Source organism: Scomber japonicus, chromosome 5, assembly GCF_027409825.1.
Source record: "Scomber japonicus isolate fScoJap1 chromosome 5, fScoJap1.pri, whole genome shotgun sequence".
Lineage (NCBI taxonomy): Eukaryota > Metazoa > Chordata > Actinopteri > Scombriformes > Scombridae > Scomber > Scomber japonicus.
The window spans coordinates 5291834-5318091 of NC_070582.1; the positions used below are offsets into that span (position 1 = coordinate 5291834).

At 39.2% G+C, this 26258-nt stretch overlaps 1 protein-coding gene across 1 annotated transcript; it reads right to left on the reverse strand.

The window, feature by feature from the left end:
- Window positions 1-1585: 1585 nt before the first annotated feature.
- LOC128359043 (carbohydrate sulfotransferase 8-like) lies at window positions 1586-20925 on the reverse strand. The gene is made up of 6 exons (XM_053319460.1): window positions 20850-20925; window positions 17469-17532; window positions 17228-17290; window positions 16958-17020; window positions 3903-4035; window positions 1586-2653 (listed from the first exon to the last, which is right to left on the reverse strand). The coding sequence occupies exons 1-6, from the start codon at window positions 20923-20925 to the stop codon at window positions 1586-1588; spliced, it is 1467 nt and encodes a 488-aa protein (XP_053175435.1).
- Window positions 20926-26258: the final 5333 nt, after the last annotated feature.

Here is a 26258-nt window from a genome sequence, read left to right on the forward strand (position 1 = left end):
TGGGGGCAGCAAAAAACAATATATGAACTCCACACTGGCATAATTATCACATTTCCACATCCAGCAGTTAGAGAGCAACATTATCATTCATTTGGAGTCGTGTTTCTGTCCAGCTGCTGAATGTAAATCCAATATTCTCTCTCTTTTAGCTCTGCTTTTACTCTCTACCAACTCTTGAGGGGAATATCTGGAGCTCTTTAGCTGCTAAATGCTCCACTATGTTCACCAGCTAGTCTACAGCTAACTGTGTCTATTTGAGCAGGTAGTGTACAGTAGCTTCTTCATATCACTGGAAACTTTGAAACTATAGTATGAGCTGAAACTTTCAGTAAAGCCGAGGGGAGTTGCAGAGTCGTTGCACAGTGCATGTGACATTACACATCGTCATTTTGATTATAACCTCTTTAAAGATGCAGCTGCAATCAAAAGGTTTTAAAACTTTTATTTGTATATTTTAAGAGAGGATGAATCCTGCAGAGAGTTGTGTCATGTAGGGGAATTTTAGTTTAAGAGCAACAACCTAAATCTAAATATAACGAGTGGGTACGATTAAACCCTTTTTTACCATTTTATTTCTCATAATTTGCACCAGATTGCACCTCGTCTCTGTAAAATATCAGAAATTAATTATTAAATTTCCAGGAACTGGTTATATAATTAAATTACCAATTTTTTGTGTGAATTGTCTGATTAATCAGCTGATTTTGTCCCTCAATTAAATAATTTTTATAGAAGTTATTTCTCCAATCACACCAAGAGTTCTGTATCCATTTGGTCCCAAACGCAGCTGCCTCACAAGAGTCCTCACAAAATCTAACATGTTTGATTATATGATAACTAAACGGCAAAAAGAAATATATTATCACTACACAGCAGCGTTAGGAGGAAGAAGTTTAAATGAATTAGATAGATTTCAGTGTTTTATATATTTTGTACTCAGTGTGACAGATTTCATACATGAAACAACAAAGTATTGCAGTAGTGTGCAGTAGATGGTGTCTGAGATCAAACTCTATCTGCCGATCGAGAAGAAATCCTCTGTAAAGCACCGGTTTCATCATGACATCAACCTCCTTTATTGTGAAATTTTTGTTTAAGTCTAGTTTGATGTGACGCAGCGATGTCAGGTGGACATTCAAACTTTGAAGAGAGGAGCTGTGATTGGCTCCAAGACGCGAACGGAAGCTGTGGATCAGTGTTGGTGTTCAGATTCAGATCACACAGAAAAAATTAACAACCCTCCTTTTAAAAATGATTTTTCTTTTGTTTTTTTACAAACAAAATCATTAAAACACACATCTAAACGTGACTAGTGCATATTTAAAGCCCACAGGAACACGACTTCTCAACGTTCGTCCTGAAAAAACGTCTCAACGGCAGCATAGAAAACTTCATTACAGAGTTCATGTGTCAAAACGAGTTCTGTTTGTTGGATGCGGCCGTGCTGCAGTGCATTATGGGCTACAGCCATAGTCGGAGCACCTCCATAAAAACAAGAAGGCCAACTGTAAAAAGAATAACTGAGGTGATGAAGTTCTTCACTGCAAAGAAACTTGGCTTTAGATCCCTCCCCCTCCTGCACAGCTCAGTGCAGGTCTTTGAAGGGTTTGGGGTAGTTAAACATCAGATAATCCATGTAGTAGAAGTCGTAGGCCTTCTGCCTTTCTGTGGAGTTCAGTTGTGAAAAGTATTTTTGGGTGATGGTGGAGGAAGTCCTCTCTGCGAGGGGGTTTCTATCTTTGAAGTCGGGGAAGGTAAGGTTCCTCGGTGCTCCGATGCTCTGCAGCAGGAAGTTTGCCTCTTCTTCCAGCCTCTCGAACTTTCCGATGAAGTTGTATCGGAGCAGACAGGGGTTACACAGCTGGCTGACCGGCTCCCAGTGGATGTCCATCCCCACCGGCCGACGCACGTCCAGCAGGTACTGCACGAACTCCCTGAAGGTGACGCCAGCGCCGGTACGCAGGGCGGTGCTTGTGGCGTTGACACGGTATCTGGAGATGATGGGGCGTCCAAACACTGGGTGGTAGTACGAGTTCGGACTCTCAAACTTGTCCCGAAAGGCCGACACCAGTCGCTCGAATGGCTCACGCACAAAAAGCACCTTGTTGTAAGAGCGCAATCTCTCAGCGATGCCGGCGTGGTCGTAGCTCTCAAGTCGTCGCAGGTGGTTGGCGTAATGCGCTACGTCGTGGGGAATGTCACGAGTGGAGGTGGCACTACCACCCAACACCATCATCACCCGTTTCCAGTTAGAGCAGCCGGCTTTGGGCACCTCACAGTACAACAGCCTGGACCGGTCCTCCACGTAAACCCGTGACACCTGCCGCTGTGAGACCAGCTGCTCGGTGACGCTCGGCCGATATTTGGCACAAACGTCGCTCAGCAGGCTGCGGCGGGACTCCTGCGTCCTCGCCAGCTTCTGTTTCTGCTCCAGCAGCTGTTGTTCTTCCTCGCCAGCAGGAGCGGTGGACGACACAAAGCTGCTCTTCAGAAGCAGCTTCCTGTGGCGTTTGGTGACCGGCTGTTTGGAGCCGACTGTTGCGTCTTCAAGAGGATCAGATAACCGATCAGAGAAAGACGGCCGAGAGTCTCCAAACTTCACTGCGGCGACGTCACTCTGCTCTGCATCAGCTGTGCTGCCCGTCACCAAATCCTGAAACACAGAGAGACATGAACATGGAGAGCTTTAAAGGGTCATTCATTAAAAAAATATCACCTGCTTTTTAGTATTTAACACCTTCAATATACAGGAGATGTTTATAATATGTTGATTTCTCTAGTCTCAGTGAGTGAGGTGATAATGTTTAGTTATTTTATCCATTAATAATTTCTGAATTGGTTTACATTGTGATATAACATTTAGGGCTGAAAAAGTGAATTGATTAAATATTTAGTCAACCAACAGAAAAACAATACACAATATAGCAATTATGTTTATAATCTAATTATTCTCTGCTTTATCCTCTCAGATGTGAGAATCAGCTGCTTCTAACATCATGCTATTATTATCATTATTATTTTTATTATTATTATTATATTACATTTAGATTTTATACTGTTGGTTTAAGACATCACTTTGGGCTCTGCACAATTATACTTTATTTCAATTTTCTGACATTTTACAAGATAAACTATTTTTTCAATAAATTGAGAAAATAATTAACAGATGACATATACTGTGATGAAAGTAGTTTTAGTTTGTGTTTGTATATTTTTAACTTTAAATTAATGTTTGTCTTTGACTGTTTTATAGGATCCATCTCAGATCTTTACAGGACAGTCAGGAGAACACATTTTAAACCTGTTTTTCTTACTGTAATGATTCCTCCTGTTCATACTGACCATTAGAAGATCCATTCATAATGTTTACAATGTAAGTGATGAAGGACAAAATCCACAATCCTCCTTCTGTGTAACAATAAGGATTTAAAAGTTGATCTGAAGCTAATATGAAGCTTCAGCCATCCAAATGAGTCAAATCAAGTCTTCTATGTTTTAATGTTACTCTTTTTGTTACAATACTCCCACCACAGCTCAACAGGAAACACTAAGAGGGAATTTGATGCTAAAAAGACTGTAAATGTGTCAGATATCACTTGATATGACTAACTCACACTGTTACTATAGTAACTATAATAACTATAGTAACTCACTGATGATCTACTTTTGAATAGCTGTGTGGACTCACTGTGGATTTAGTCCTCAATCATTTTACATTTAAAGCACATTTAAAGGTTTTAATAGTCAGTATGAACAGGAGAAATGATTACAGAGAGGAAAACCTCTTTCACTGTTCATATGGACACCTGACTGCTAATTGTGAACCTGTACTTTAAGTTTTAAATAAGAAAAACTTCACAGTACTAAGACATGCAGGTGTTGTGATGCTCAGACTGTCCAGCAGGTGGCAGCGTCTCCCTGTCCTGCAGCAGGGAAGACGGCCCTCGTGTTGGAGCAGTTTCATGAGATCTGGCAGAGCTGCTGTTTGGCTCACCTTCTCTATCGGCCACCTGGGAGCCACGACGACATTCACGCCTGCAGAGAACACAAAGACGAGGCAAAAAACACATGAGACATTTGATGACAGCTGATAATACCAGACAACAAATGTTCTGGAGTCAGTGTGTCCTTCAGCCTCACGTTTAACTTCCTGTAACTTCTGCAACAACAGACACACATATTTTCTAAAACGTCCCCCAGTGAATCAACCATAGAAAACACCAGACTACTAGAACAAAAAGTAAAAAAAAAAAAACTTTGTCATTGAAAAGTTGCTGGTTTGAAACATTTGCTGGTATTTTTGGGACATAAAACACAGAACACTGACTTATACCTGTGAGAAAAGTCTGCTATAATAAACATTATCTCTATCAGTAACACATTTTTGATAGATAGATAGATAGATAGATAGATATATAGATAGATATATAGATAGATTTAACATTTTTAGAAGATTTAATTAGGTGTATGAGCGGTTGCACAACTATTTCATACAGTAAATTATATGTTCATTAGCAGGACATTGACATATTATTAATAACAACCAAGCAGCTGTTGATTTCTTGCTTTCAAAACTCTACATACACTGTATATATTCAGTTAAGGTTAAAGAATAAAGTTGGTGATTTTCTATGTTTTTCTTATTGTCAGCAAATCTCATGTGGAGAACCACACTAACAATGAATTGATCGATGTAGAAGTACTGTTTGTGTATCTAAAGCGTGATTTATGTGACATTGATTTAATTTAATTTGACAGATGCTTTCAACCGAAGCGACATACACATGAGAGTTATTATGTAACATGAGCCAGGATCTACTCAGAAAGAGAGAGAGGGAACATCACGAGTAAGTGCCATGAAGCTAAGTTCAGATCTGATAGGACGTAGGTGTCAACCGGCAGCACATAGAGGCGATGGAGTGCAGTTAATAGGTCCAACTGGTGCAGAGGTGTTCATTAAAGAGCTGGGTCTTTAGTTTTTTTCTTAAAGATGGGGAGAGGGACTCTGCAGATCGGAGAGAGTTCGGTAACTCTTTCCACTACTGAGGAACTACTGAAGAGAAGAGTCTTGGTAGCGATTTATGGCCCTGTTGTAATGTTGGTACAAGGCTCCTGTCAATGGCAGAGCGTAGTGGGCAGGAGGGGGGCGTAAACCTGAATGAGGGAGTTCAGGTAGGCGGGAGCTGTTTTGGTTACTGTTATATAAGTGAGTGTCAGGATTTTGAGTTTGATGTGGGCAACAGCGAGCCAGTTGAGGGGTATGAACAGTGGAGTGACGTGCTGTTTTTGGGCCAGTTGAAGACCAGTCATGCTGATCATCTGCAAAGGTTTCATGCAGATGTTCATGCAGGTTGTGGTGGTAGAGTGGGGGGGGGCTACCAGTAAAAAGTTGCTGCATCAATGCATGATGTTAGGAGAGCCTGTGCCAGGAGTTGTGTTGCATTCTCAGACAGGTAAAGTCTGATCTTCCTGATGTTGCACAAGGCAAATCAAAACGACGCAATCAAGGCCACATGAAACCTTAAAGGTTAGCTGGTCAACGCCCAATTATTTTCGGGCAGAATTTGTTGGCATGAGTTTGGCTGATTCAAGCTTGATGTTGACCTGTTGTATAGAAGGACATACTGGGACGACAAGCAGCTCAGTCTTAGAGAGATTAAGCTGTAGGTGGTATTCATTCGACCGTGCCAAGATATCGGCAAGGCTTGACGAGTTCCGTGCCGAGACTATGAAATCTTCCGGTGGGAATGATAAGATGAGTTGGGTCCCCTCAGCATAGCAGTGGTATGAGAAACAATGGGAGCAGATGATTGCACCAAGTGAGGTGGTATACATTGATATAGAAAAGGGGGCAGAGCACTGACCCTTGAGGAATCGTTGTGGGTAAGCCATGTGGTTTAGATGCCCCCCCCCCTCCAAGATACTGTGAAAGATCTCTCTGAGAGGTAGGAGGAAAGATCCTGAGATGCCAAACTCAGTGAGTGTGGAGCATGCAGTCTCGGTAGAGTGACCCTGCATAAAGCCAGACTGATTCAGATTGCACAGATTGTTCTTTGAAAGGAATTCAGACACTTGGTTAAAGGCTGCGTTCAAGTATTTTTAATAGGAAGGGTTGGGATTGAGATAGGCTGGGCTGAGTTGAGTGTAGGTTCTTTGAGCAGCGGATTGACCCAAGCAGCGGGGAACACAACCATTGTAAGTGAGGAATTGATGATGTGTGTGACTGCAGGGTTAAATGAAGGGGTTGTTGTAAAGACATGCACAGCTGGAATAAAAAAACAGATGCTGGACCAAATTACTAAATCTGTAAAGGCAGAAAAAAGTCAGCACATTGTAGCTCCTAATGCAGCTATAGTTTAATGAGATGTCAAGAGTGACTTTTTAAGCCTCTGATTCTGAAGAAGTTGGACTCAATTTTATCAGATCGAATAGTTGTAGTGGACTTTCTTCTGCCTTTACAGCAGGAATGTCCAAACTATCCTAAAAGAGCCCTAATGTGGCTCCAACTAAACATGAGAACACCAGGCTCGACTCATTTAATCAGCTCATCTCAGTCTTCAGACGGTTGATGGGTCGAATCGTGTGTGCTCTTGATCGGTTGGAACAAAAACCTGCAGACACACAGCCCTTTATGTAATAGTTCGGACATGCCTGCTTCACAGGGTTATTCTGTTCCCGTCAGTCATTAATAAATATTTGATTGAAAAAGACATTCACAATCACTTTTTTTTATGTTCCAGGAGAACATTTTATAGAATATGTTTGTTAGGTGCTGTAGTGGGTTTGGTGCTGTGTTTTCTTCACCACAGCCGTTCCCCATTGCAATCAGCTCCAGTATAAAGACTCCAGCTTCTCCTTTCTCTGTGCCAGTGGGCCATCCAGCAGTGCAGTTGTTATTGCCTTGCGTGTGACTTTGTGATAGTGCTTAGTGATTATCAGTTAAACTAAGGAAGCTGATAAAGTTAAGTAAAGTCTGTCCTTAGTTGTTTATTGAGCCTGAGTTTATGGTTTATTGTTGTTCTGATTTGTTAAGTAAAACCTTAGTTTTGTGTTCATATTTTTATTAGGAGGTAAGGCACAATAGTACAGGAACCAATGTTATAATTACATTGAGTATCACATCACATCAGCATCACAATTGAAAATATAAACATATGGATACAATGGAAATACTGTGCATCATGATGAATAAAGAGCAAGACATACAGTCTGCCTCCTAGGATGTTTTGTTATTTTAAATTTAAATTTGTGGCCCAGTAGGAACATGATCGAGCGACAAACAAACAAATAAATCCTTAGTTTTGCCTCCGTACTTCAGTTGTCCTCTTGTTTGTGTTATTGGTAATACCAATTGTTACTTTCCTCTCTCCCCAAGACATTTTTGGTGAGAAAAAGGTCAAACTTGTACATTTGCATACATAAAAATGTGTATCAAATGTGCACAAAAATAAAGAAATATATGCATTTTATTTCCATTTTTGTATACTGTTGGTCACATTAGGAAAAGTCCAGCTAAAGGAAATGTGTATATGGTGTTTTTACAGCTGTGAAATGTAAAAAATGGGTAAAATTGAACTCTGAATAGTATGTAAGGATTAAGTAAAGAGGAAATGCCCCCCCCCCACCCCCACACACACTCTACCACCACAACCTGCATGATCTGTAGGGGGTTGGATGGTATCGGTAACTGGTTACTAATGGCAGAAACCTTATCAGTAAAGAACAAGGTGAGGTTAAAATTAGTTACAACTTATTCCTCTCTGTGTTGTAGACTTCCTCGGATGCTCAAAAACTATTCAAAACACATCAGTGAGTCACTCCGCTGCACTGGGTGAAATGTTCCTTCATTATGAGGAGTTTGCTTAGGTCGTTTTTTTAAGAAAAGTCTCCAAAGACGAATAACAGCAATCGTGTTTTCAGTCTCCAGATAGTAGTTCTGTGTAAGGCGGACACCACTGAGCACGTGCAGCAACATAGCTCATATTATAAGCGGTTATTTAGATATTTTTCATGACAGGCCGACGGATTCTGCATGTAAATGAGGAGTGGGGCTGCAAAGAGTCGCATATACTGTATACACAAAAATGAAAAAAAAAACAAACTCAAAACTATCTGGTAACTAATCTGGATCCTGAATGCGGCGGCGCTGCTACAGTTAAACCTCGTATCAACACTGGCAAACCTGTTTGTGCAGCCGAGCTGAAATATTCTGGAGAGGCAGCGAACAGGCCTGCAGGAGAGACGGCGGTGTGCATTACAGATGCTGCTGCAGACACAAGAGCTGAGATTAGGTTTTGATAGAGAGGCCTAGTGTGTAGGTAGGTGTGTGTGTAAGTGTGTAGGTGTGTGTGTGTGTGTGTTTGTGACTGATGGTGGAAGGGGAAGAGTGTAATAAATGTTATATCCAGTTCAAGGTGTGTTTCCCCACAAGACTCAAAAACTAATCTTTTATCATCCTCTCGCTCACCTTCACCTGAATATTCATGAGACAAGCTGCAATATTTATGTTATACTCACTGCTGTGTACTTCAGGGCTGCAAATAATGATTATATTCATCATCAATTAATCTATGGATTATTTATTTGATTAATCATTAATAAGGTCACAACAATTAGTTGATAAAGACAAGACATACACTCACTGGTTACTTTATTATAGGAACACCTGTGCAATTTAACCCAATCCAATACAACAGCTGCTCTAAATTCTACTTTAATGAAACTTGTATATTTTCAGTATTTGCTGACATTGTTAGAAATTACAACTATTATTGTTTTTTGTACTTATTTATTGTTATTTATTCTTTCTTATTGATGCTCTTCTTTTTTTTACTGTCCACTTGCTGCTGTAATACTGCAAATATCCCCCATTGTGGGACTAATAAAGAAATATCTTAGAAAGGTGATAATTCTACTTTATGTTGTGTTATTGAGGTTGTAGTGGCTGCTGCTGGTGGTGGTATTGGTGGAGTACTGGAGCGTATTATATTAAAATGCATAACACCAAAAATTCGAAACCCAAAGATAATCAGTTTTAAAGCGATATATGACAAAGAAAAGAGCGACTACAACCAAAAAAATGTTTGTCGGTAGTCTTAATCTCCAGCAACGCATATGAGCTGTGTCCCAATTCAGGGGATGCATCCTTCGAAGGACTTCTGAGGAACCTCCGAAGGATGCATCAACCGTTGTTAAATGGGACGGTCTAGCATTTGGAGGATTTCCTGGTTGCGTCACCAGATGTTCCCGCCCTTACCGTTACGTCACGTTAGTAAGAGAGGAAGAACAAAAGGCAGTGAAAGAGTAGAAAGAAAGTTTAAAAAATGATCTTCCTTGTTCTGGAGGAAGAGGAGAAGCGGCTCCATCGGCACCGATTTTCTTTTTTAGGACTGAGCAGTGGCGTGCAAAGGATCTTGGGATATGGGAGGAGGCGAAGGATAGTAGTGGTGCGTCCTCCAAAAAGAGGGAAAAGAAGGCCGCCTTTGAATTGGGACAGCCTTCGCACAGCGCTGTGACGTAATCGGCCCTCAAATGCGTCCTTTGAAGGATGCAGCCCCTGAATTGGGACACAGCTAGGGTGTCACCCTTGTCTCTTATTGGATACTCTCTCCTTTGCCTCCCTGCCTGTGTAGGATAACGATAATGGCCTGAAGTCACATGACCATTCACCCAACTCATCCTGGTAGATTAACCATTGGCTGAAACATATCTTGATGCAGATAATTGGTTATTTTGGTAGATTTTTTTTTAAATTGTTTGTCCTGCTTTTTTACCTTTTTCAAAAGGCTGTGTGTGTTTTATGATGACCATGATGAAGGTTGAAAGCCGAAACACGTTGGTCTATTAATAAAGTTATTTTATTCTACAAATGTTGCTGGAGCTTTGACTTTATTTGGACTTTTTTGGACTTTTTTCCTCTTCTTCATGCACCTTGTGAAGAAGGTGAAGTTGTAGCAGAAACCCTCCACTCTGTTTCTACACTATCTTTGCTTTAAAAACGATTGAAATAGTTAATTATTAAAACACTCAGATCAACTCAATACAGCAAGATCTTAAAAAAATATGAAGAAGAGAAGATCTTAATAAACTGCTGCTGGATCATGACATTTATTTAGTTTGTCACAGAACAAAATTCATCATCTTACGTCTTTATAAACCTCGTCTTTATAAATCTCTAAAACAGACCTCTGAGCTCCACAGAGAGAGAGAGAGAGAGAGAGAGAGAGAGAGAGAGAGAGAGAGAGAGAGAGAGAGAGAGAACAAACATCAGTTCAGTCACACAGGTGGAATAAATGAAAAGAAGATCTGCAGTGAGCTTTGACTCTGAACGCCTCTGCTGCCTTCTAATATTTCTCACTCTTACTTTGTTTTTCTGTCTTTATTCTGTTTCATATCAGCGTTTCCTCCACACTTTATTTTATTCAGTCTAGAGCTGCAGTGAATAGCTGAATGAATCCATTAGCTGTCTATTACATTAATCAACAACTATTTGGATAATGATTTATCATTTTGACTCATTTTTTAACCCTCCTGTTGTCCTCGAGTCAAGGAAGGAAAGGAGGGAGGGAGGGAGGGAGGGAGGGAGGAAGGAAGAAGAGGGAAGGAAAGGAGGGAGGGAGGAAGGGAAGGAGAAAGGAAAGGAGGGAGGAAAGAAGGAAGGAGGGAGGAAAGAAAGAAAGAGAGAAGGAGGGAAGGAACAAGGAAGGAGGAAGGAAAGAAAGAGAGAAGGAGGCAAGGAAGGAAAGGAGGGAGGAAGGAAAGGAGGAAGGAAGAAGGAAGAAGGGAGGGAAGAAAGAAGGAAGAAGGAAGGAAGGAGGGAGGAAAGAAGGAAGGAAAGGAGGAAGGAAAGGAGGGAGGAAATAAGGAAGGAGGGAGGAAAGAAAGAGCGAAGGAGGTAAGGAAGGAAAGGAGGGAGGAAGGAAAGGAGGAAGGAAGAAGGAAGAAGGGAGGGAAGAAAGAAGGAAGAAGGAAGGAAGGAGGGAGGAAAGAAGGAAGGAAAGGAGGAAGGAAAGGAGGGAGGAAATAAGGAAGGAGGGAGGAAAGAAAGAGCGAAGGAGGTAAGGAAGGAGAGGAGGGAGGGAGGAAGGAAAGAAGGAAGGGAGGAAGGGAGGAAAGAAGGAGCAAGTCAAAACAGACGGGGTCAATTTGACCCGGGAGGACGACCGGAGGGTTAAAGAATAAAGGTCTAAATTCTCTGATTCAAGCTTCTCAAATGTTTAATATGTTCTGGTTTATTTATTCCTCTATGACAGTAAAACTGAATGTCTTTGAGTTGTGGAGGAAACGAGACATTTGAGGACATTTTTCACCATTTTCTGACATTTTATAGACCAAATAACTAATCGACTAATGGAGAGTTTTGGCCACAGTGATGATCGGAGTCTTTTAATATAGTTTATATGCTGATACTGCAGGGGTGTCAAACATGAGGCCCGCGGGCCAGAACCGGCTCGCTGAGGGAAGCAATATGGCCCACTATCCTTCCTGTGTTCTTTTCCTTCCTTACATCTGTCCTTCCTTCCTCCCTTCCTTCCTTTTGTCCTTCTTTCTTTCCTTCCTTCTGTCCTTCCTTCCTCCCTTCCTTCCTTTTGTCCTTCTTTCTTTCCTTCTTTCTGTCCTTCCTTCCTTCCTTCCATCTGTACTCCCTTCCTTCCTTCCTTCCATCCTTCCTTCCGTCTGTCCTTCCTTCATTTCTTCCTTCCTTCCTTCCTTCCTTCCTTCTTTCCATTTGTCCTTCCTTCCTTCCTTCCTTCCATCCATTTGTCTTTCCTACCTTTCTTCCCTCCTTCCTTTTGTCTGTTTGTCTTTCCTTCCTTCCCTTCTTATTTCCTTCTTTTTTTTCCTTCCTTCCTTCCATCTTTTTAAGTGATACTGAGTCCAATCTGATCATTAATCAACATCAGATACATTAAAATAACAATAAAATAATAATAATGTTGTGCCACTTGATCCAAATCCTAATTAACTAATTGAGAAAATAATCAACAGATGAACCGATAATGAAAATTTTAAAGTTTAAAGTTTCTTTCTTGACTGTAAAGCTTTCTCCTGTATCAGTAATGCACATCAGTAACAACTCTGTCTTGCCTGTATGTATTTATCATCTATTTGCTGCAGCTTTAACTCGGTTTAAAGACTTTAAATCAGAGTATTAATGATTCAGAAAGATAACCTTGTTCTTGTTATGAATGGCTTGGAGTGTGATGATATCTAATAGCTTTAATTGCATTGCTTTGCTTATAATTCTTCTTTTGTGCTCATGCTGAAAATGAAACGTTTCTTTTTTCTGACAGACAATCAATGCTGAAATTAATCTGCAAAATAAATACTTTTTTTTTTTTTACCCTTCTGTCGTGCTCCCGGGTCAAATTGAACCTATCTCTTTTGACTGTTCCTTCCTTCCTTCCTTCCTTCCTTCCTTCTTTCCGCCTTTCCTCCCTTCCTTCGTTACTTCCTTCCTTCCTTCCTCATATCCTTTTTTCTCACTTCATTCCTCTTTCCTCCCTTCCTTCCTTCCTGCCTTCCTTCCTCCTTTCCTCCCTTCCTTCCCTTCCTTCCTCATTCCGTCATTCCTCTCCTTACTTCCTTCCTCTTTCCTCCCTTCCTGCCTTCCTCATTTCCTTCCTTCCTTCCGTCCTCTTTTCCTTCCTTCCTTCCTTCCTTCCTTCTTTCCTCCTTTCCTCCCTTCCTTCGTTCCTTCCTCATTTCCTTCTTTCCCCACTTCCTTCCTTCCTTCCTTCCTTCCTTCCTTGAACTGAGCACAACAGGAGGGTTAAAAAAACATCATATTAAACCACGAAGGAGACAGTAGAGCTCAAAGAATATCTATTAACAGATTTTGAGCTGAATCTGCACTCGCTGCTCATTTGGGTTAAATTACATCAACTGTCAAACACACAAAGTGATTTATTACAGAAGTGAAACATGATTCGTCTTTGTTGAACTTTTTGATCCTTTTAGTTTGAAAAAAAAAAAACATCAAAGAAAGTAAGAGAGAGCCTAAAGTTAGACTCTGAGTTAAATAAATATTTGGTGTATTTGTCGATATTTAAAAAGGCGTCTGCAGCATCCAACAGCAGCTCAGGTGTAAAAGTTTAAAAGGTCAAGTTTTAAAAGGTACAACATGCAGCGTTTTAGATCAATACATCACTGTCAGCTCACCTGACCTTTATTCTAACCTTCTGCTTCTGCCTCATACTAAACTTATTATTAATAAAGTGAAGACCACGTTTCCTTCTAAACTTCTCTGCTTCCAGCTATTTCAAAGCATTTCCATCGGCTTTGTTCACTATCAGATACATACAGCGGCACCTGCTTCCTGCCTTTGTGATATGAATCATTTTTCTTTTGTGCTAAGAGAACAAAATGAACACAACACAGATCATTATAAACTTGCTTTTGAACACAAACAGCTGACTGTGATGTTAACAACCAATCAGAAGAGATGCTGAAGATTTAATAACTGAGCTAACACTATGATGCTCTCTTTTTAACTTTTCTTGGTCTGATTTATTAAAGCGTGTGTAGAACATTTGTGCAAACTTGGCAATAAAATGTGCAAGATCTACTAAAGGCTGATTTATGTTTCTGCGTCGGACCGACATCGTAGCTACGTGTAGCCCTGTGCGTCGACGCGGACCCCTACGCCATAGCCTCCAAAAAATCCTAACTACGCGTCACGGCAACGCGGACCACAAGGGCTATGATTGGTCCGGTCAAAGCGTCAGTGCCTCCAGCAGTTGCTTTATTTTAATAATGAACAAAAGGTATGTGTTTTCTGTTATTAGCTCACATAGCGCAATGCTACATGCCACTGTGACAGTCATTAATTAATGTTTCATTAAACCCTAATGAAGCTGTCAGAGAGCAGACGGACTGTTTTATTTATTTGTTTATGGGGGAAAAAAGACACAATCACTATTTTATGATCCAGGAGGAGCTAGACGAAATGTGTATATGGTGTTTTTACAGCTCTCAAATGGGTCAAATGTGACCCTGAACAGCATGTAAGGGTTAATTAATTATTAAATTCCTGGATCAATTTTGGATGCAGCCATGGCAACGTGTTTTGTTCTCGACGGCAACCAGAAAGTGTTTTGAATTCACTCCGCGTCGACTATGACTGGCTTCATCTCTGCATCAACTCCCGCTGAGGCTCATGGGTAATGTAGTATTCAGAGCCTTCCCACCCAACTGACAGAAAAAAATAAACATGTTTATTTATTAATTAAAAGTGTAAATAATTAAAACTGGCATCAGAACGTGAACATGTATGATGGTTATATGATCCACGAGAGACCTGAGTTTATATGTTCAGTCACGTTTTAGAAATGTGAATAAAAAGGATGAGGAAAAGTTTCCATTGTGGCCCAACTGGGTGAGTTACACATGTGGGGCCCATGTGTTTGAAACAATATGGGGCCCGTACAATTTACCCTATTTACACTCATTCCTGCTTACATCCCTTATGGGGCCCAGTACAATTTACCCTGTTTACACCCATTCCTGCTTTCATCCCTTATGGGGCCCATACAATTTACCCTGTTTACACCCATTCCTGCTTATATCCCTTATGGGGCCCGTACAATTTACCCTGTTTACACAAATTCCTGCTTATATCCCTTATGGGGTCTGTACAATTTACCCTGTTTACACGTATTCCTGCTTTCATCCCTTATGGGGCCCGTTCAATTTACCCTGTTTACACTCATTCCTGCTTATATCCCTTATGGGGTCCATACAATTTACCCTGTTTACACCCATTCCTGCTTATATCCCTTATGGGGTCCATACAATTTACCCTGTTTACACACATTCCTGCTTACATCCCTTATGGGGCCCGTACAATTTACCCTGTTTACACCCATTCCTGCTTATATCCCTTATGGGGTCCGTACAATTTACCCTGTTTACACCCATTCCTACTTACATCCCTTATGGGGCCCGTACAATTTACCCTGTTTACACCCATTCCTGCTTACATCCCTTATGGGGCCCATACAATTTACCCTCTTTACACCCATTCCTGCTTACATCCCTTATAGGGCCCGTACAATTTACCCTGTTTACACCCATTCCTGTTTACATCCCTTATGGGGTCCATACAATTCACCCTGTTTACACTCATTCCTGCTTACATCCCTTATGGGGCCCATAAATTTTACCCTGTTTACACCCATTCCTGCTTATATCCCTTATGGGGCCCGTACAATTTACCCTGTTTACACCCATTCCCGCTTACATCCCTTATGGGGCCCGTACAATTTACCCTGTTTACACTCATTCCTGCTTTCATCCCTTATGGGGCCCATACAATTCACCCTGTTTACACACATTCCTGCTTACATCCCTTATGGGGCCCGTACAATTTACCCTGTTTACACTCATTCCTGCTTATATCCCATGGGGCCCATACAATTTACCCTGTTTACACCCATTCCTGTTTACATCCCTTATGGGGTCCATACAATTTACCCTGTTTACACCCATTCCTGTTTACATCCCTTATGGGGCCCGTACAATTTACCCTGTTTACACCCATTCCTGCTTACATCCCTTATGGGGCCCATACAGTTGGCCCACATGTGGGACTCATGTTACTGAAACCATGTAGGACCCGCAAAATCTGCCTAGTTCAAGCCAGGGTGATTATAGTTGTTACATTTGAATTAGTTTTTAATTTTTATTTAGTTTAGTTATTGCAATTAAGTAGTTTTAGTTTAGCTTTTATTTAGTTTTAGTTTATTAGAGGTATTAGAAGAAGTCAAACTCAAAGACATTAAAAAAGGGGGAAATGAAATAACAACAAAAACAAAGCTGATTTTTATCTGCAATTCAGTTTAGTTTTACTAAATTATGCATTGTTCACTGTTCACTACTAGTTTTAGTTTGCTATGATAACCCTGGTTCAAGCCCACATTTGACCCATGTGTGGCTGTTTCCCCACCACTTCTACTACATATGAACAGATTCACTGGGGTTTTATTTGTTAAAGTAAGCTAACTTAATTCAAACATTATCTTAATATAAGGATGCTTGAAATTGAGCAAATGGTGTTTTACTGAAGTATGTTTTTGAGCTACAATCCTCCTCCTCCTCCTCCTCTCTCTAGACATCCGCCATGATCTCATACTGGCCGCTGCTGTTTCAACATTGGCTAAAGAGAAATATCTACATCATTATATTATAAAACTTGGTGATTTGACAAGGTCGGTCTTTTGGGACCCGAGGCTATGGCTTCAATTTCTCTCAATTTTCTCTGCAACATTATAAAACCATTTCGTCATGTTGCGAATAATTGATGTGAACCGATCTTTAAAAGTAGCACCGACACGGACACCAGCTGCTCCAGATGACTGTTATTCAACTTCTCTCCTGAAATACTAGCGCAGTCATTGCTTTCAACAAGTCATTATGTCTCAATCTTTAAATTCAGACCCTCTAATAAATGGAAATGATTGCTCCATTAATAAAAAATTGAAGACTTATAGCAGCTTATACCTGCTGTGTGTGTGTTGATTGACAGCTGTAATTGACAGTTGGCTCACCTGCTGCTCTCTTCATCTCCAGGCCTGGCACTGAGTCGGACTATTGTAACTATATTTCCCAGACGAAAGGGAAAAAACCCTCATTTTTAGATATTTTTGGATGTTGACCTCCAAAAAAAACGACAGCTGTGATTGACAGTTGGCTCATTTGATGCTCTGCCCGACTCCAGGACTCACATTGAGACTACTGTTTCAATATTTCCCAGACTATAGGGGGAAAAAATAGATTTTTTGGATATTGAATCCTCCATTTCCAAAAAATTGAGTATTACTAACACATCCCTCAATAATCCTGTCTATGATTTTTCTTGTTTTGAATGCAGTTTCTCCTTCATAAAACCTTCATTTTAGAGATTTTTGGATCTTAACCTCCATTGTTGATTGACAGCTGTAATTGACAGTTGGCTCACCTGCTGCTCTTCTCATCTCCAGGCCTGGCACTGAGTTGGACTATTGTCACTATATTTCCCAGACTAGAAAAAAACACATCCATTTTTTGTGATTTTTTGGATATTGAATCCTCCATCTCCAAAAACCAACCATCCCTCCATAATACTGTCGATGATTTTTCTTGTTTTGAATGAAACTTCCTTCCTGCGGTTTCTCTAAAACCTTAATTTTAGAGATTTTTGGATCTTAACCTCCAAAAAAATGACAGCCATGATTGACAACTGGCTCACCTGCTGCTCTTCTCATCTTCAGGCCTGGCACTGAGTCGGACTATTGTCACTTTATTCCCCAGACTGGTAAAGAAACCCTCAATTTTTTAGTGATTTTTTGGATATTGAATCCTCCATCTCCAAAAACCAACACATGACTCCATAAGACTGTATGATTTTTCTTGTTTTGAATTCATCTTCCTTCCTGCGGTTTCTCTAAAACCTCCAAAAAAAAGACAGCTATGATTGACAACTGGCTCACCTGCTGCTCTCTTCATCTCCAGGCCTGGCACTGAGCCGGACTATTGTCACTATATTTCCCCAGACTAAAGGGAAAAAACCCTCAATTTTAAGGTTTTTCGCATCTTAACCTTAAAAAAATATACATAATTTTTCTTGTTTTGAATGAAACTTCCTTCCTGCGGTTTCTCTAAAACATTAATTTTAGAGATTTTTGGATCTTAACCTCCATTGTTCATTGACAGCTGTAATTGACAGTTGGCTCACCTGCTGCTCTTCTCATCTCCAGGCTTGGCTGAGTCAGACTATTGTCACTATATTTCAGAGACAGATAGATAGGAGGAAAAAACGTCAATTTTAGAGATTTTTTGGATATTGAATCCTCCATCTCCAAAAACCAACACATGCCTCAATAATACTGTCTACCTTAACCTCCAAATAAAGACAGCTATAATTGACAACTGGCTCACCTGCTGCTCTCTTCATCTCCAGGCCTGGCTGAGTCAGACTATTGTCACAATATTTCAGAGACAATAGGGGGAAAAAACATGAATTTTAGAGATTTTTGCATGTTCACACTAAGTCGGACTATTGTCACTATATTTCCAAGAGTAGTAAAAAAAACCTTGAGTTTTAAAGATTTTTTAGATACTGAATTCTCCATCTCCAAAAACCAACACAGGCCTCCATAATACTGTCTATGATTTTTCTTGTTTTAAATTGAACTTCCTTCCTGCGGTTTCTCTAAAACCTTAATTTTAGAGATTTTTGGATCTTAACCTCTAAAAAAAAGACAGCTATGATTGACAACTGGCTCACCTGCTGCTCTCTTCGTCTCCAGCCCTGGCTGAGACTATTGTCCCAATATTTCAGAGACAATAGGGGGGAAAAAAACATCTGCCCTAACCCTAACCCTAACCCTCATCATCAATTTTAGAGATTTTTGCATGTTCACCTCCAAACAAATGACAGCTGTGACTCATCTGCTGCTCTCCCTGACTCCAGGACTCACACTAAGTCAGACTATTCTCACTATATTTCCAAGAGTGGTAAAAAAAAAACTTGAATTTTAGAGATTTTTTGGATCTTAACCTCCAAAAAAACCCAACAGCTGTGATCGACAGTTGCCTCCAGGCCTGGCAGACTGTTGTCCCAATATTTCAGAGACTATGGGGGAGAAAAACGTCAATTTTAGAAATTCTTTTGGATATTGAATCCTCCAACTACAAAAAAACCACAGCATAACTAACACATGCCACCGTGAGACTGTTTGAGGTTTTTTTTTTCTTATTTTGAATGAAACTTCCTTCCTGCGGTGCGTGTTTGGGTTTCTGCTCTCCGAACCGACTCAACGATGCAAACAGCGCACTGTTGACAGAACTCAACAGGAGGCAAACGATGCTCTAAATAACTCTGGCAGCATCACTGAATCTTAAATAGGAAACACAAACACGCACATAAACAAAGAGAGATGACTCTGACACGCACACATATTTTCGCACTGTCACACACACACACACACACACACACACACACACACACACACACACACACAGAGAAGTACTCAGGCAAAAGTCGTGATCGCACACACACAGAGTCACACACACACACACACACACACACACTCCAGATGGCCTCTCAGCAGTCCTGACACTGAAGGTTAGCAGCACCCTGCTCCGGACTGTCAACCGCCACCTTCTTCTTCTGCTGTTATTTATTACCCAGCCTGCACCTCACCGCCAGCCGCACACCACACAAAGCAAAACTAGAGCTGCAACCAATGATTATTTGTCTTGTTTTGTCTAAACAATGTGACAAAAAGCGTCCTTATAGCTCAGGGTTTCACCTTCAAATGTAAAAAATCTAAATATTAGTCAGTATGTTCAGTTTATTGTCACGTACGACACAGAAAAGCTTCGTTTTGTCACATTGGAGGAGCTGCAAACTTGAAATTTCTGTTTTAAATTTGACTAAAATTTGCTTTTTTCAAATAATTGCACAACTGCTGCAATTATTTGGCAAGTCTTTCAAATAATTGCAGCTTCTCAAATGTGAGATCTGGTTTCTTTGATCTTTTATGACAGTAAATTAAATATTTATCTTGGTTGTGGACAAAATAAGACATTTAAAGACATTTGCCTTGAGCTCTGGGAAACAGCTGATTTATATTTTTCACCATTTTCTGACAATAATTGAAATTAAAATATTTGTTAGTTGCAGCTTTGTATCATCACATTAAGAAGATTTGTAATTTGTGCTTTGACTAAAATGATTATTTGCTTTTCCAAATAGCTGCTGATTGATTTCTTGTCCATTGATTAATCGTTGCAGCGCTAGTAAAGCCTATTCTCATTATGGATTAATATGTCAACTATCTTCTTGATTAACTGGCTAGTTGTTTAGTCCATTAAAATGTCAGAAAAATGGTCAAAAATGTTGATTAATGTTTCCCAAAGGACACAATTACGTCCTCAAGTGTCTCATTTTGTCCACAACTCAAAGATAATCAGTTTACAATCAAAGAGAAATAAAGAAACCAGAAAATATTCACAATTAAGGAGCAGAGAGTTTGAGCATTTTTCTAAAAGTGATTAATCAAATATAAAAATGGTTGGCGATTAACGTTCTGTTGATAAACATTAAATAGGTCAAAAATGTATTTCTGAAAAAGGTGTAAAACGCATTTCAACCATTTAGATTTGAATTGTGGAGCTAGGCTTCACAAACTGTGTTTCAAGATTTCTGTGTTCAGGATTTAGTGGGCGGGTCTGATTAGCATAAACCCGCCCCTGCTGCTGTAGAGGTATAAATACAGTACATTCAGCACACACTACTACTACTACAGTCTACAGTTAGCCAGTTAGCTGAGTTAGCCGCCGAGCTAGCAGACGAGCTAACAGCTGAGTTAGCAGCCGAGCTAGCAGCTGAGTAAGCCACCGAGCTAGCCGCCAAGTTAGCAGCAGAAAGCTCTCAGGTGATTGACAGGTGACACTTGGTAGGGGGCGGGGTTTCATCGAACTTGGTTGAACTTTGGTAGCAGAGAAAGAGGCTGATTTTTACACAACTTTGAAGCCTAATTTCATATATTTGGCGATTTTCTTTAATCGTTCAAATTTGGCAGGGTGGTTAACAACACACTTTTCTGTGGTATGTCAAACTCAGAACACATATTTATTCTTACTTTACACAGACTTTAAGATAATTAACACTAATCCAGTATCAGACCTGTGAATCATTAAATATAGCATGTACAGTACTGTGCAAACGTTTTGGGCTCTAAAAGTAAAGAGAGGATGCTTTAAAAAAAGAATAAAATGAATAGTTTTTATTTATCTATTAAGTAAATCAGTATTATCAGTGAGCTTCTTCTTCTTCTGTCACTTCATGTTAATCCCAGACTGACTCCATGATGTTGGCTCTGTGGGGGCCCAAACCATCTGCTGCAGGACTTTCTCGTTCTTCTTGTTGATGAAGATCATTTTTATGACTCTGGCTGCACATTTGGGCTCGTTGACAAGCTGCAGATTAAATTTTGCACCAATCAAACGCCTCCCTGATTGTATTACACACCGTGGATAAAAAGCTGAGCATATGTAGTGCCTGAAATGTTTGCACAGCACTGTTATATTAGCCAATAAACCGGGATTCAGTATTTATGATGAAGCAGAATTAAATAATTATGATGTTCATTGTCGAGCGGCTCGTTTCTGCCTCTACACCTGACTGATTTTCACTCTGTAATAAAACCTGTAAACATCAGCTTCACTTCACCTTCCTCAGAGGAAGATGATTCACCGTCGATTCAAATACAGAGGAAATTCTTCAGCAGCAGTCCGAGCACAGACTGTAGGAATGACCATGATGTATCACCAAATGCTCCTCCTGCAGCCCCCCTTTATACACACACACACACACACACACACACACACACACACACACACACACACACACACACACACACACACACACACACACACACACACACACACACACACACACACACACACCCTCTGTCAGCTTGACTTGGCTGCTCTCTGAGTTCAGTCCGTCAGCAGCAGCAGGATCTGGCATCTAATCGATTGTGGGCGACCTCCGTGTAGGTCAGCATTTGACACACACACATGCACACACACCATTTATTTAGGTTACTTTTGGGGACATAACACAGACTTACATTCATTTCCTGGACACTCACCCTAACAGTTACCATAGCCACTGACCAAAAATTCGATTTTTCCCTAATTGGGGACACTGTGTGTGCCCCCAATTAAATAGTCTGTAGTCTGAAATGTGTCCCTGAAAGTAGGATAAGTCAGACACACACACACACACACACACACACACACACACACACACACACACACACACACACACACACACACACACACACACACACACACACACACACACACACACACACACACACACACACACACACACACACAGTCTCCAGTACGGCCTTTTAGTTCCTTTAAACAAAAGTTCCACATTTACTTCATTACAAGTCCTGCGTGAAAAATCCTATTACAGTAAAAAGTGTGTAGTGAGTGATGTAGTATGCAGTATTACAGTAAAAGTACTGCAGTATTATGAGTGATGTAGTATGCAGTATTACAGTAAAAGTACTGCAGTATTATGAGTGATGTAGTATGCAGTATTACAGTAAAAGTAGTGATATATTATTATATATGACATCATTAGATTATTAATAGTGAAGCATCAGTGTTAGAGCAGCATGTTACTGTTGTAGCTGCTGGAGGTGGAGCTAGTTTATACTACTTTATATACAGTTAGCTAGTTTACACTACTTTATATACAGTTAGCTAGTTTATACTACTTTATATACAGTTAGCTAGTTTACACTACTTTATATACAGTTAGCTAGTTTATACTACTTTATATACAGTTAGCTAGTTTATACTACTTTATATACAGTTAGCTAGTTTACACTACTTTATATACAGTTAGCTAGTTTACACTACTTTATATACAGTTAGCTAGTTTATACTACTTTATATACAGTTAGCTAGTTTACACTACTTTATATACAGTTAGCTAGTTTATACTACTTTATATACAGTTAGCTAGTTTACACTACTTTATATACAGTTAGCTAGTTTATACTACTTTATACAGTTAGCTAGTTTACACTACTTTATATACAGTTAGCTAGTTTATACTACTTTATATACAGTTAGCTAGTTTATACTACTTTATATACGGTTAGCTAGTATAGTCCAGTGGTTCCCAACCTAGGGGTGGGGGGCCCCCCAAAGGGTCAGCAGATAAATGTGAGGGCTGGTGAGATGATTAACGGGAGAGGAAAGAGGAAAGAAGAAAAATCAAAGTTCTGATACACAAATGTGTTTTCAGTTTTTGGACTTTTCCTCTAATCTTTGATCTTTGCTGAAATATATATTATACATTATGTCAATTCTTCATCTGAAAAGTCAAAAACATGTAGGCCTAGTGGAGGATAAAGTATTGTTAAATAGAAAAACTCAAGTCAAGTACAAATACCTCAAAGCTCACTGATTAACATGTTTTATCTCATTAAGTTAATTCTGTACTTTGCGGATGATGAATTAATTTTGTTTACAGACTGTTCGAGCAGAAAACTGCTGCTGTGGCAACATTTCTGATAAAGAGGAAGCTTGTAGTAAAAAGGATTTGACATTTGTGTGTGTGTGTGTGCGTGCGTGCGTGTGTGTGTGTGTGCGTTCGTGCGCGTGCGTGCGTGCACACGTTTAAAAGCAGCTGCAGATTTTTTGAAGCTCCTGGCTCAGTGCAGGCTTTGAAGAAGGGTGTGTTTGGTTTTAGTGTGTGTGTGTGCAGGAGGAAGAGGAGGAGGAGGAGGAGGAGGAGGAGGAGGGTGTGGTGTGTCGGCAGGTGCATCCTAAACAGAGAGGTAAAGGTTTCATCTTTTTCGACAGTGGGGCGACAGCTGCTTCAGTGGGAGCACGGCATCAGATGATTGTGAGGAGGAAAGATTTAAACCTGCAGCTGCTGCAGTCAGGTGGTGAATTTAAAGAAGGGAGCGCTTCATAATAACACGTTTCACACACACACACACAACTATTTTATAACTGTTAATAAACTCTTTCAGGATAACAAATGTACTAAAAACCCTTTAATGTCTTTATTCTCTTCTTTCTTCAGGTTTTCCCTCAAAGTTCAATAAAACAAACAAATGACTGATAGTTGATGCTTTATGCTTCTTCACACAAAGAATAATTCAGATCAGCTGTTTATAGATTTTAAGAGGAAAACTAAATGCAGAGCTCTGATATCAGATCAGTTCAGGTACAAGAGTCTGAGATCGTTTATTCAAATAAAAGCCCAAGATAAATGTGTTTTCAGTTTTTGGACTTTTTCTCTAATCTTTGATTTTAGCTGAAATATTGGATCAGAGAGAAGTTTAGAGGGAAAAATCACTATTTGGTGGAGCTGTTAACAACTCAGACATCTGAAATGTGAGCCGACTACACACTTCTTTTTGGTTCATATATATATATAGCGTGTTATATTATCCATTGTGTCAAATCTTCATCTGAACGTTAACTGTCAAATAAATGTAGTGGAGTAGAAAGAACAATATTTCCCTCTGTGATGTAGTGAAGTGGAAGTATAAAGTAGCATCACATGGAAATACAACACTACCTCATAATTGTATTCAGATGTCAGTTCATTATCGGTTCATGAACAATAAGAACAATATAGAAAATCAGCAGCCTTTTCCTTTACAGCTAAACAAAAGAGGAAACTGAATGTGAACTGAATTGTTTCTAATATTTCCACAGTGAGAAACATAACACAAGTTTTAACACAGGGATGAATAAATATGTTTGCATGTGTGTGTGTGTGTGTGTGTGTGTGTGTGTGTGTGTGTGTGCGTGTGTGCGTGTGTGTGTGTGTGTGTGTGAAAGGCGTGGTCAGCAGGTAAATGCACATTGTCTCAAATCTTCATCTGAAAGTACAATATTTCCTTCTGAGATGTAGAAAGTAGCATCACATGGAAATACTACATTTACTACTTTAATTGAGGTCTGTGTTCTGCTGTTTCTGACGTGGTTTACAGGTTTTAAAAGGAAAAATATCAAATCAGTTCAGGTACAAGACTCAGAAGTCTGCATCCAAGATTTTAAACCCATATCTACTCATATTTTCTCTCAGATCATTTAGTTAAATAAAAGCCAAAGACAAATCTGTTGTAGCTGCTGGAGGTGGAGCTAGTTTATACTATACAGTTAGCTAGTTTACACTACATTATATACAGTTAGCTAGTTTATACTATACAGTTAGCTAGTTTATACTATTTTATATACAGTTAGCTAGTTTATACTACTTTATATACAGTTAGCTAGTTTACATTACTTTATAAGTTAGCTAGTTTATACTACTTTATATACAGTTAGCTAGTTTATACTACTTTATATACAGTTAGCTAGTTTACGCTACTTTATATACAGTTAGCTAGTTTATACTATACAGTTAGCTAGTTTATACTATTTTATATACAGTTAGCTAGTTTATACTACTTTATATACAGTTAGCTAGTTTACATTACTTTATAAGTTAGCTAGTTTATACTACTTTATATACAGTTAGCTAGTTTATACTACTTTATATACAGTTAGCTAGTTTACGCTACTTTATATACAGTTAGCTAGTTTATACTACTTTATATACAGTTAGCTAGTTTACATTACTTTATATGCAGTTAGCTAGTTTATACTACTTTATATACAGTTAGCTAGTTTATACTACTTTACATACAGTTAGCTAGTTTACATTACTTTATATACAGTTAGCTAGTTTATACTACTTTATATACAGTTAGCTAGTTTATACTACTTTATATACAGTTAGCTAGTTTATACTACTTTATATACAGTTAGCTATTTTACATTACTTTATATGCAGTTAGCTAGTTTATACTACTTTATATACGGTTAGCTAGTTTATACTACTTTATATACAGTTAGCTAGTTTATACTACTTTACATAAAGTTAGCTAGTTTACACTACTTTACATACAGTTAGCTAGTTTACATTACTTTACATACAGTTAGCTAGTTTACACTACTTTACATACAGTTAGCTAGTTTACACTACTTTATATACGGTTAGCTAGTTTATACTACTTTATATGCAGTTAGCTAGTTTATACTACGTTATATACAATTAGCTAGTTTACACTACTTTATATACAGTTAGCTAGTTTACACTACTTTATATACGGTTAGCTATTTTACATTACTTTATATGCAGTTAGCTAGTTTATACTACTTTATATACGGTTAGCTAGTTTATACTACTTTATATACAGTTAGCTAGTTTATACTACTTTACATAAAGTTAGCTAGTTTACACTACTTTACATACAGTTAGCTAGTTTACATTACTTTACATACAGTTAGCTAGTTTACACTACTTTACATACAGTTAGCTAGTTTACACTACTTTATATGCAGTTAGCTAGTTTATACTACGTTATATACAATTAGCTAGTTTACACTACTTTATATACAGTTAGCTAGTTTATACTACTTTATATGCAGTTAGCTAGTTTATACTACTTTATATACAGTTAGCTAGTTTATACTACTCATATAAACTATACTATACAACTCATAGACATCTGAAATGTGAGCCTGACTACACACTGCTTTTTGGTTTCATCTTTAACAATGCGTTGTATTATATATTATTATCCATTGTGTCAAATCTGCATCTGAAAAGTAACTAAAGCTGTCAAATAAATGTAGTGGAGTAGAAAGTACAATATTTCCCTCTGAGATGTAGAAAGAAG

Excerpts from the sequence above, each read along its gene's own strand:
- LOC128359043 (XM_053319460.1), bottom strand. The coding sequence starts at position 20,925 with ATGATCTTCATCAACAAGAAGAACGAGAAAGTCCTGCAGCAGATGGTT. Across the intron at positions 17,533-20,849 it reads CACAGAGCCAACATCATGGA|TCTGGGGAAATATAGTGACA; the intron begins GTCAGTCTGGGA and ends TTTTCCCTTTAG. Across the intron at positions 2,654-3,902 it reads ACAGGGAGACGCTGCCACCT|GATTTGGTGACGGGCAGCAC; the intron begins GCTGGACAGTCT and ends TCTGTGTTTCAG.